We start from the raw sequence: 13,107 nt of genomic DNA on the forward strand, positions 1-13,107 counted from the left end.
AATTATATTTCATATTAGTTTATTAAACTAGAAATGGGGATACTACAACGTCTGTAGCATTACACATTCTGGCTCATCTTTATCATTCCTCTAATACGGCAATGCCAACATTAGGCTTCCTCTCCTCTCCACTCCTCTCTTCCCTGCTTCCCTCCCTACCTCCTCTCCCCGCTCCTCTTTTTTTTTCTCCCCTCCCCTCCCCTCCCCTCCTTTTCTTTTCTTTCCCACCCATAGGAAGCTTTGCTTTGCTACAACAAAGTAAAGAAGGAAACAGAGAAACTGACCTTAAATATACAGCATTCAGGTGGTGGTCAGATTCCAAACTTAAAAAAAAATTTTTTTAACAGTCAGTTTAGAGTTTATTGGATTCCCAGATATATGCTCTGATTTCATTTTTTACAACAATTAATTTTATATGGGCAACATTTTACTGTATAACTGAAAGAAGGCCAACAAATACACCAAAGCCATACAATTGTATGAGATGTTGTGTAGTAGGCTTGCAAAGAAGAAATCCCCTTAATTATGCCCTGCGTGTCTCAGGATCAAAATGCAAGGACCTGGTGGTGTTAAATGGACACTTTGCACAGAAAAGACATTTCTCTAGAGGGAAACAGACCCTACAGATAGGCATGTGGAGTTTCAAAGTCATACAGGAAAGCAATAATCCTCAGAAGTTAATATGCTTTGGAAGCACCTGAAATAACTTCTAAGGAATGAGGATGCCAGGGCCATGGCTCCAGAGATTCTGATCCGGTCAGTTAGGGTTGGGACACAGGAAGATATTTTTTTTTTTTTTAAGCAAGTACCAAGCGGTACTGATGCAAGTTTTAAACCCAATTTCAGAAGCAACTTCTTAGCAATATCCCAACACCATCTTCCAAAGTTCCCCCTGGATCCACTCTTTGCTTGCCAGTCCTCTTCCTCACTTATGTGCTTGCATCTACTTTGGGAGTTGACTCTATGGAGAGGGCAAAAAGTTCTCTGTCTCCCAAGTATTAACTCAATAGATTCTCCAGCCTAATCTGTGTACACTGCACACTTTATCTTCAGTATGTGGTGATGAAAAAGCTAAGGGATTTGACTTTAGGGCACCCTTCATTTTGACTGGTCACTTCTCTCTGGACCATGGCATTCTTATCTGCAAAATGGGAACAATAGCACCTAACCTCTAAGATAATTGTGAACAGCACACAATATATGCCTGGATCACAGAAGGCAGCAAATAGTTATCCCCTTCTCATCAAATCATATATCAGGGTTTCTAGAAAGAGTAAAGTCACCCTACTTGAGTGTGCCTGTTTCACGGCAGAGAAACACATAGGTGGAGAAGTGGGTGGAAGAGAGCTGCAGAAACACAAGGAGAAGCATGAAGGCTGGATAATCCTCACAGTGAGAAAACAATACAAGTAGCTAAAATATGACCATTTAATTGAGTTTTAAAGTTGAGAACATAAAATCATACCTGGTAATTTTTAGCTGTTTGGCGATTGCTAACGGATAAGATGAGGAATCTAATTTAGAACTTGACTACTTTTCAAAGAAGAATCATTTGATGCCATTTAGTAAATACTTCTCTTGGCTCCAGACCTGGAGCTCAGCTAAATGGAGCTGCTAATATTTAAAGCACCTTCTTCCCATCTTGATGTGCATAATTTCTCCTGGGACTTGTAACCTGGGGGAATTACATTTGTGATCACACACTTTTTTTCTTTGTCCACAATATCTTAAAATATAGCATACTTCTCTTTATACTTCAGTTTCAGATGCTATGAAGCATCACTTCGGGCCCCACAATGATGATCACAAACACAGTAAAGCTATGTTTTTTAACTATCTAGTCATTTTAAGATACAGTAACAGAGAAAGACCAACCCAGTTCTGCCTATATTGATGTGTGCCTTATTCAAGCACTATTTCTTAGTATTCCTCCTTCAACTAAAAAAGGTCATCTTTTTAACAGAGATCTAGGATGTCCAAGGTCATTACCAGAGAGACACAGTCAGCCACACCCCTGGGAATACTTATGCAATAAATTAGTGGACTCAGAGTTACACAGGCCCCCACTGACAACACTTGTTGAGCACCTCAAATAAGACTATACAGGTAGTCTACAAAGAATAGACTAGCAATGTCAATTACTCAACTTGCCATGTTACCAATCCACAGTTTAGTTACAAGAAGAATCATCTACATTGCTAATATTTTGATATCATTACTCAGTATCATAAAAAATCTTTATTATATAAAATATACTAAGGAAAAAACATGCTAGCCCAGTGCTATACATTTTAAATTATTATGTTAATTCTAATTATTTGATACCACAGACTTATCCATCTAAATAAGATTAAGGTGATATAAATATAAGGAATAATAAAATTTGACATATTTTCTTTATGATGAAAAATAGAACCACCATTCATTTACATGCATTCATAAAAATGGTAAAAATTATTTCCCTAAAAGACCAGTTCTTATATATATGATAGAATCTGATGTAAATTATACAAGCTATAAAAAGGGTGCTTTACAAAAATATGTTGTAGTATCGAAAACAGATTTTTATTAGCTCCAAGTAAGATGTTTTTAAATGATGAAACGCAAATCGTGTGTCCAAGCTGTCAGTAAGCTAAGTTAGCCTCAGTATAAGCATTGGGGAAGAGTTTCAAGACACACAACTGGCCGACAAACGTGCTCTCCCTAAGGAGTCATATACGGAAGGGACAGGGTGTATTTATGAGCAGGAACTTCTGAGGACTAGAATGCGGAAATTCAAATGGGGCCATATTTGCCAACAATTCTAATACTTTCAGAACTTCTGCCATGGATTAATTGTAAACATTACTATTTAAATCTTTAGTCACAAGTTTCCATTATTAGTAGAAACAAATCTCTCATTTTTTCAATATAACACTGTAATTATTAAATAAGAAAACAATGATTTACATAAGTGTAACTATGCGGTAGTCTCTCAGCACTCTGCTTTCATAATCTGCAGACTGATGTACAAGATACAAAAAATGAAAGACAACATTTAGATTTACACATGAATTTTCTCTAATATATTTGACAAAAGAATTTTGCTATTCTTGAAGTGTAGTTTACAACATATAAAAACTAAGGCATATTTATCTTGAAAAGTAATGTGACTATAAATACCTTTTAAATCTATTTTAACTTATTCTTGGATTAAAGGGTAGAAATGGAATAGAAATATTATTACAGATTTTGGTGTTAGCTAGTCCCCGTGTTAACAGAAATGCAGAATGAAATAATAAATTATAGTCATATTTAGATGTACTGAAGTTTCATATCTTTTATTGGATAAAAAGCAATACTCACTTCGACTTCACAAATTTCTTATGCAAATATATCAGTTATATTTTAATGTAACATTTCTAAGTACATACTTATATTTGACACTTTAATGTTTTTTAAATTATGATAAATTTTAAACACCTTCAAACATAACAAAATGACTATACTTTTTTAGACTTTTTCTTATACATTTACTAATATCTGTGAGAAATATGAAATTATAAAGATTTGAAGAATGTTTTTGAAAGGCTTACATTTAAAATTATTAGAAAATATCTTAAGTGATGCCAAAATATTAGTTAGGTATGTCAAAATATGCTTTTTTTTTTTTCTTTTTTGGTATGGTGAGTGGTAGTAACAAAATTTAAACTGATAGCCAGTCCTCTTCATTCTGTGAACTCGCCAGTTTCCATTTCTATGCACCACAGGCAGCACAAGACACATTTCTGACTAGTGGCTCAATGGCGCAGCCTATGTGCAGAAAAGTATAATACAACATCAATCGATGTGCAAACTGTGGCCAGTTGTCTAAGTTAGATATAGGATTTAAAAATATAATACAGGTTTGAATAATGATTTGATATGCACATGAAGAAAATTTGCTTTTACTACATTACAACTTTCACTGCTATTCCTAAAACTATTCGAATAAACTGAAGGTAAATATAAATATAAATAAAACATGTAAATAAAGTCTCTTATCATGAGACATTATCATTTTTAATTGGTTTTAAATTGCTCTGAATAAATTTGCCATTTTTCCGTTTCCTTCACCATCAAACACCTTTAAAGAAGCATGGTGTTTGTGGCTGAGGCAATATTATCAATATTAACTTGTTAGGTTAACATATGACATTGTGCTTGGTCATCACACTAAGATAATCTTTTCCCAAAAATCACCAAATATATATATAACCAACTTTAAATCAGAGATATTATCCTAATTTAACACTTGTATTTATCTAATTAAAGAGGCCCAGTGTTTTATGATGCAGGTGATAGGAAGCTTAGATAAAACCTGTTCTGTTACTTCAAGTATGAACTTGATAAATATCTGAGCCTCAGTAAATCTCTTCAATGAATACATCCTATGGGCTTCCAATGAAGTAAAGAGAAGAGCTGTTTCACTTTAATGAAGCACAGATGATCATCTCTCCCAACCTTTCATCTCAAAAAGCAATGAGGTAAATACATATGTATATACATGCATTTTCAAAAATTTAAACTAGCCCATCTCCTCTAAAACGTAAATCATTGACAGAGACCCATTAGTACTAGTAAAGGCTGAACAAAAATCAATGAAACCAATTTTTAGATGTGCAGCAAAAGCCAGAATTCTGCTGTACACAATTCACTTTTTTGGTCTTTTTCTTTTTCTTTTTTTCTTTCTTCTTTTTTTTTTTTTTTTTTTTTTTTTTTTTTGTGAGCATATCCTTTAAAAAAGGCAGGAGCCATCAAATAAGGAAGTCCTTTCCCCATTCCTCCAATTTTTCTCCCCCATGCAAAGAGCTGGCTGCTAATTTTGACAGAGAAAAGAACTGTGTTCAAAATTTGCACTCATTCCTCCTCACTATTGTTTTAAAAAAAATGGTGATCCCATAAATTTACTCAAGTTGTTTCAATACAGAACAAATGAAATAACTCAGACAGGCTCTACTGCAATGTGAGTACAATCAGAGAAACTGCTTTAGTGACACTACAACTTAATCATTTTAACTTCACAATATGAGATTTCTTTTTTAAATGTACTTCAATCACACAGTAGAGATCTGATCAATTTGACACTGAGTATGGAAAACTAAACTCACAGTGAAGACAGACACACTGTGCTAAGAATCATTTCTGTTTGGCTCACTATTACTGTATCTTTTCTTTCTAATGTTTTATAAAGAAATCAACATAGTCTTTAACAAAATAAAACAAAAGCTCCTCAATGTTTTTTTTTAGAGACTGCAAAATGATTTAATTCCAAAAGCTCTTTTTATTCCATAAAAATTGTAGTTGCATTTATTTTTTCTCTCCTCAAGGTCAGATTTGTCAATTTAAAAAATATAAACTATTTTCAGGATGCAATTGGTATTCTTTTCAGTCACTGTTATTTCATGAACCACAAAGTACAATTCACCATATTTTAGTAGGTATTTTAATCATCTTAGATTTAAAAAAAAATTTATATCTACTGTTTTAAAATCATATTATAAATCTATTGATAATTTACAGTCAAAATATTAAATTTTATAACTGAAGTAATATCTTATACCTTGCCATTAAAAAACAATAAAAAATAAATCTTTTTGTCCCCAAACTATTTACAATAGATTTATGTAGGATAGTCAGTCCACGTCCAAGGGATCATTTTGTTTTGAAATAGAGATATGTATATCCTAAGAATAACCCCCTGGAACAAATTAAAATTAAATTTGCCAGTAGTTTCTACTTCAGTAATTTCCCAACTTAATTGTGTAAAAATATATTGGTGCTAATTTGACGTTAATAAATTAAAACCATTAGAGACAGTCTTTCATTGTTGGCCTTCAACAATGGTCAATGACACTATTTTCTGTTTGCATTTCCTCAAGCGTGTTAATGTATCTTTGTTTAGGCTTGCAAGTCGAATGGTCAATGTAAACACAGTCAATGAAACATCAGAACTGGAAAACAAGTCCACTGCGGGACCGATGGAAAGACCATTTGGTCTACTGCCAAGTATGCAATAAGGCAACAGCACTGAAAGGCTACTTAAAAAATTTTTTTATATGATGAATGAATTACTTTCTAAAAAATTCTCAAAATTCTTTGTTTTACATGCAAAGTCCATCAAGGGTGACGGTGGTCTGCAAGTTGAACCTGGTACTATGTGGGTTATGGTCTTTGTTTGCGGTCTTAACTGGGGATTGTACCTTAGCTACCGTAGTTCAAGCGTAAAAATACTTTGTCTGTAATACTATATACTGTTGCCAGTGACCCTCTAAATCCTTGAACCAACTGTGTCTTCTGGTGTCACAGAAGATAATGCCAATTTATTGCAATGTGTGGCTTTTTTAACTGATTAAAATTAAGCCGTAAGCACGTGACAATGGAATTAGCACATTTAGAGAGTCTGTTTTCCCACATCCCATTTTGCGCTAGTGCGGCTGGTCCCTGCAACTCTACGCGGGTGCAATTTTAATGACTTTGCTGGGTTTTGATGTTCTTATGAAAAAAGCACTGCTTGGTGTTTGTGGAGAAGGTAGATATGGGGGCTGAAGAGCTGTGATTGGGAACATGGTGACATCGTTTCTGTTTTCCGATAGGATCGGTGTCATTTTCCTCTCAGCGATAAGACACCTCCGCTGACAGTGCCCGATTAGGGAAAATTTTATTATAAAATTCACTTTTATCGAATGAGGATAGAGTGATAAACAGTTCAGCCTCAGGGAAGGAATCGGAACAGATTTCCCCTCTTTTTCAAACTCCACCTTTTCCCTCTTCTCTCTCTCTCTCCTTCTAGAAAGATGAATGTGTTTTAGTTGTTATTAATGGTTTAAAGAACTCCCGGCAACATGTGATTGCTATGATAAAACTATCTGAATCAAGAGCCACTTAGATGTTGTTAAAAAAGAAAATCTATTTTATACAGTAATATATATGCATACACACACACAAAGATAATACTACTTTCTAAAACCCTGCCATTTCTGGAAGTTACCTGACATTTATTTGCTACTTAGGAAAACATTATACCTTGAGTGAAAATTAAACTGAATTAATACTACCTCAATTATCCTAAATATACTCACATCTTACAATTACTGTTGGAAATAAACATTCATCATGCAGAACTGCAAGGTAACCACAAAGAAACAAGATCATGGCCCTCTGATTCTAAAGCAAACGCTAATGCTTCAAAGAAGACTATGAAACAATATGGATTGTCTTAAAATTGTGCCTTCTAAATTTTGGTAGTTTAATAATGGTATTTCAAACATCCAGTGTCATAAGTTATGCCTATGTACTACTGATAACCCAGCTATAACTCAAAAATATTCTGTATGACAATTCCTTGAAAGGTCATTGGAGAAACTGAAAAATAAGCATTTGATACTTTTTAAGGTTTTTTGTTGTTGTTGTTGTTCCTGAGGAAAAAGTTCACCAATGCTTCAAAATGTTCCTCCTTTGATGAACCAAAAATGCAGTTTCCCAGGGGTTAAGAACACCCAATGGCATTGGTAAGTTCAATGATAGATTTTTTGAATTTGAGGGGATGAAATGTTGGTGGTAAAGCAATTCAGAAAAGCACTTCTTTATTGATGGACAATCTGTGAGGGGGATGTAGCAGAAAGTATCATTTAGTTCATAATATTCTTCCATATATTTCTAGGATCTCCCTAAATTCTCTTTAAAAACTTGTTTCTGGAATTTCTTTTTAAAATGTCGATTCTAAGCATGGCCTATTTAGATGTGTAATTCTTTATATTATTCTAACAGAACTTTTGAGTTATCAGTGATCAGAGAATCATGTTAAAATACCAGTCCCATTTGAGTTAATGTTTAAAACAAAGTAACCAGCTTTATGAAATCACGTCTGATGATGTTTTTATAGCTTAATGTTGATGATTGAAAATATCTGTTGCATCCTTATAAGCAACAAAAGACAAATGGTTACATGCTTTCCTATCCTTTTATAAGTGGAAAACTGAGGGTCACACAATGGCAAAGCCACCACTAGCAAATGTGCCCTAGTTCAACCATTTCTCTCCATATTCCTTGTTTCAGCACTTCAGTGAAACCACCATACCCAAATTTATGATAAGGCAACATTATCCTACTGCAGCCTAATTTTCACCACTACTCTGATAGTCTAAACACAATTGTTAAAATAAATTTAGGAATTACAATGGGTAAACAAAGCTCAATAATCAAAGTATGTAATGAGTTAAAAAGGGAATCCAGGCTCATTACTGGCCTAAATCTTTACCAACAAATTTTTTTTTTAGTCTTTTGTTAAGTTATTCCTTGACTGTATTAAGAATTTCCACACAATAGAGACAGAAATGATTACTTCTAAAATGTCACAGAGCTACAAGCAATCTTCAGAGTGGTCTGGGAAATGGACAGTTACTACTGTAATGTGAAAGGAATCTGAAGGAAGCACTTTCATCTGAAGTGAAGGCATATGGCCGCCATTTCTTTCATTCAGTAAAATGCCTTCCACCCCCAGAATGCTTTCAGTCTATTGCAGAAGACAAGCAAAAAAAACAAGAGCAATGGGTATCAGTAGTCACAATCAATGCCATGAAGGTGTCCTGATGTTTTAGATAGAATGCTTAGGGTAGACCTTTGAAGGGAACACTAAGCTAGAAACCTAATAAATTAGGAGTTCAGCCAAGTTATTTACATAGGATACATGCTCAACATGTGAATGCATTTATGTATTTTTTAAAAATGGTAGTTCTACAAAGTTGCAGCATTTTTCTTATTAAAAAAAACACCTCAGTAATTATTTTTAAAACCTTATTGTTATTAAGAAAGACCCAGTAATAAAATGTCTCACAGCAAAAATTCCTGAGTAGAAAAGGTCTAAATATTAAAGTACACCTATTGGGGCTAGTGCTGTGGTGTAGCAGATGAAGCTGCCACCTGCAGCGCTGGCATCCCATGTGGATGCAGGTTCAAGTCCCGACCGTTCCACTTCTGATCCAGCTGCCTGCCAAGGTGCGTGGGAAAGCAGAAGAAGACGGCCCAAGTGCTTGGGCCCCTGCACCCATGTGGGAGACCAAGAAGAAGCTCTTGGCTCCTGGCTTCAGATAGGCCCAGCTCTGCCCATTGCAGCCATTTGGGGAGTAAAACAGTAGATGGAAGACCTCTCTCTCTCATTCTAATTGTGCCTTTCAAATAAATAAACCTTAAAAAAATGTACACCTACTGTTAAGCACCAGTGACTCTAACCTTCCCAAAGACTTAACAGGTGTTACAATATTTTGTACTCAATGGGCCAGTCACCATTGCCATCCGTCCTGTCTGCATCTGTGAGAACTACAGGTAACAAGTAGCTTTTGCTGTCTCTGGTGCCCTAAAAACAGGACCTGTTCCTAGACATCAGCACTCACATGCAGCTGTGTGTGTCCACTCTGGAGATCAGCATTGATTAAAATGGAATACCATTTTCATTTCAGAAACTCTTGCTAGCCCTGTATTCCTCTCTCCAGATTTTTGATCGTCTCATAGGATACCCAATAACTGTATTTTCCAAGTCTGGGGAGCACACGCGCCTTTCTGTTCTGATACAAGCAACATCCAGAATGGCTCTGTGGATCTGTGTGTACAGAATTAATATTTTACTGAAGTTATCCCCAGTCCTTCCTCAGAGGGCTGCCTGATTGGTTAGTGGGAAACGGATGGAGTGAAGGGAAGACCAGCTGATAGAGAGATCATCCACTGTGGAACGGTGGCTGTGCAGGACTGCAGCACTGGGGGGTGCGTGCAGGGGAAGGGAAGGAGAGGAAGGCCTCCTTTCGGTGGTTGCATTTGAAGTGGGAAGGAGGCCTGCAGTGAGCAAACTTCAGATGTGAAGAACAAAAGGCGAGGTTTTCCCCTACACCATCGCTCTACCTTTTTCTCAATACTGACGGGATGATGAGGTCTCAAGCCAAAGCCCTACAGAATAACATTTTGACAGCCTGTATTTATTAGTTAGTTTTGTCTTCGGATATGTGAGACAAGGCAATCAGCACTGTGTATAAAATAATTAAAAGGAGCAATGGTGTCAATTGGCACTTGGGGAACATTAAAAGTATTAGTATTCTTTACAACCCATAGAGTGTACATCAGCATAAACTATATGTTTTATACATTCATCCAAAGTTTTAAATCACAAAAATAAAAACTTGTGGTCAATAATCATTAATATCACTTAGGTCAGTTTATACCTTTTTTTCCCTCCTATTGCTTTAAATGAATAATTTGGAGAGGACGTAGTTCCTAAGCTGATGGTGGATCTGAGGTTGCCAGTTACGGGAGCACTTAAGCGCCCATTGGCACAGCAAGATTCAAAGCCCTGGTAGGCTTCAAAGAAACACTTTTTTTTTCTTCTTCTAGAACTCTTTGCTTTCTAGTAAAGCTGCAACCACAATGTTCTCTCTCTTAATGCCACCATAAAAAATCAAAACACTTTAAAACAAATTGATGTACTCTTTAATACAGTCATCACATCATCACAGGCCCCTTGCACCCTGCATGGTGACAACCGTAGGGATGCATACCACACATCTCTTTCTTTGTTGCCTGCTTCAATGCTTAAAGAAAAATTGAGAGTGTGTGTGTCTCTCAATTGAGATATGGGCACCTTTGATTGACAAGACCTAATCAGCTTATCTCCACACTAATAGAGTTGGGGCCTGTGGTGCTGGTCTATGCCCAGCACCAAGTGAACTTTTACTAGCCAAAGCCTCACGGGCCAGGTCTCAGGCTCTGCTTCTCTAAAGTGGTTCAAATCAATTCTTAATGGGCTATTTTCATCTTGATAAACCTCTATAGTCTTCATTCATGATGGCCTTAGAGGCAATTTAGCTGGATGAATTGCCTAAAGTAAGGGTTATACAATAAGTCTATGATAAGTATTTATGTACATTGAATCAATAAGCTATCTTGTCCAAGCTCTCTGTATAAAGGAAAAATAACTTCTTCTGAAATATTATTTTCCTTTTAAATGACTACTAAAGAAGATTACTTTAAAAATTATTACTAGAAGACAACAAGATGCTTTCCATATTAGGAAACAAACAGATCTTTTAAATAATTTCTGCTCTATGATACTACTGAATTTTCAACTCCTTGGAATGTGGTCCCTACACTCACGCAGCCACACACTGTGATTTTCCTCTCTACCATTCTGGTACTATGTGACACTAACTTGCTCATATGAGACACTCTCTAGGTGAGTCCTGATTGATTGGTGGGAAAGAATACAAGGCCAGGAAACACACATGAACTGGAGTTGGGAGTGGGGTGGTTTCTCTCTTTCTCAACTGACTAGAAGGTGGCCCTTTCAACCAAGGGCTTTCTATCTAATTCAAGAACATCACCTTTGTTCTTACCTGTCTGTAATTGCAATGTGAAGGCTAAACTCGGGAGTGGAGGGATCAGATTTGTAAAGCACCAGATGCTTCTTCAACGACACGACAGAGCTCTGGAACAGAAGTCCCTCTTGACGTGTGCCAGGGTGAGAGTAAAATACATAGTGGACATTTTGATCTTACTTTCATATGCAGTTATCTAAAGAGACAGATGGACTCAGTGGATAAAGCAAGCTTTATAGAAAGAACTCCAGTAGTGGAGAAACTTTTTGAAATGATAACAATTGCACAAGTATGAATATATATTGTTCCTCCCACCACATATAAACGGTCCTTAAACGTATTCACCAGTGCTGCTTTTTAAACTACACTAGTCCTCAAGGATTATAATCACCTGTATAAATTGAGGCAATTTTAAACACATTACCAAATTAAGTTTTCTACAGATTATAGAAAACTCTGAACAATATTTTCCATTCAGATTGTCGTCTTCATGCTGTAATTGCTTTATACAAAATCCACTCCATTCTTATCACCCAATAGTATCTTTACTGCTGAGCATCCAAAGATAATTTTGCACTAAAACTTAATTACAGAGCTTATTTTCCACCAATCTTCTGGCAAAGGCAAAGTGACACATGTCAAGTACATACTCCAAGTTATGACCCTAATGACAATTTTTGTTTCAGAATAGCAGGAACCCAAATATATCGATTCTATCATATTTTAAAGTTGACATATTTTAACTGCCAAAACTTTACTTTCTACAAGAGAAAGTAAAATAGGCTTCTAAGAACATGTATGAAGTAACAGTCTTCTAGTGATAAGGTTTCTTTTATTTATTTATTTATTTATTTTGACAGGCAGAGTGGACAGTGGGAAAGAGACAGAGAGACAACATTTTCTGTTGGTTCATCCCCCAATGGCCGCTGTGGCCAGTGCACCGCGCTGATCCGAAGCCAGGAGCCAGGTGCTTCTCCTGGTCTCCCATGCGGGTGCAGGGCCCAAGGACTTGGGCCATCCTCCACTGCACTCCCGGGCCACAGCAGAGAGCTGAACAGGAAGAGGAGTGACCGGGACGGAATCCGGCACCCCGACCGGGACCAGAACCCGGTGTGCCGGCGCCACAGGTGGAGGATTAGCCTATTGAGCTGCGGTGCCGGCCATGATAAGGTTTCTTGGGGGAAAATCATTTCTTCCCTAAGATAAGGAAATAAAACAAAAATATGGGGCTAGTAAAGGTATTTTATTCAAACTCTTAAATGCCAGTATGGTCAACAGTATTTGAGACTTGTAAACCAAAAAATTAAAGCCAGTAAGAATAAATAGGGTATAGACATCAAGATTCAGCTTTCTTTGTAAAATTGACAAAGTCAGATTTGTTATCCTAAAAGCTCACTCCACCTCAAACTTAACTTTAAACACACAAATGCCATGAAAACTTTGGAAGAGTAAATTAATAGAAGGTCTATCTCAAAGGTCTTTGGCTTCTACTTAACATTTATGTCCTAGAAAGCATTCATCTCTGTAAAAAATAAAATCTTTTTTTTAATGCAAGGCTTCCATGGCAACTAATTAATGCCACAAATTAGGGTAAATAAGAAGCCAATCCTATTGCTCAAAAAATTAAATAGCTACATTTTTGCAATGGTACAAAATACTGAAAGAATATTCATGAAAATTCAAATTCTTTACCAAAATGAGTACATAAGAACAGAAAAACATTAAGGAC

At 36.1% G+C, this 13,107-nt stretch overlaps 1 protein-coding gene across 14 annotated transcripts in view; it reads right to left on the reverse strand.

The window, feature by feature from the left end:
- Positions 1-13,107, reverse strand: part of VTI1A (vesicle transport through interaction with t-SNAREs 1A) — a 378,509-nt gene that overhangs the window by 249,767 nt on the left and 115,635 nt on the right. The window contains exon 6 of one of the 14 annotated variants that reach the window (XM_089314035.1): positions 12,196-12,575. The exons of 12 other annotated variants lie outside the window; for them this stretch is intronic. In XM_089314035.1, the coding sequence (XP_089170161.1) occupies positions 12,565-12,575 (11 nt within the window). In that variant the 3' untranslated portion in view covers positions 12,196-12,564. Of the gene's footprint in view, positions 1-12,195; positions 12,576-13,107 lie in introns of those variants that run through there. One more of the 14 variants, XM_089314032.1, reaches the window with a different exon arrangement.

This window comes from Oryctolagus cuniculus, chromosome 15 (assembly GCF_051225735.1).
Source record: "Oryctolagus cuniculus isolate XC-2025 breed Fujian yellow rabbit chromosome 15, ASM5122573v1, whole genome shotgun sequence".
In the NCBI taxonomy this organism is placed as follows: Eukaryota; Metazoa; Chordata; class Mammalia; order Lagomorpha; family Leporidae; genus Oryctolagus; species Oryctolagus cuniculus.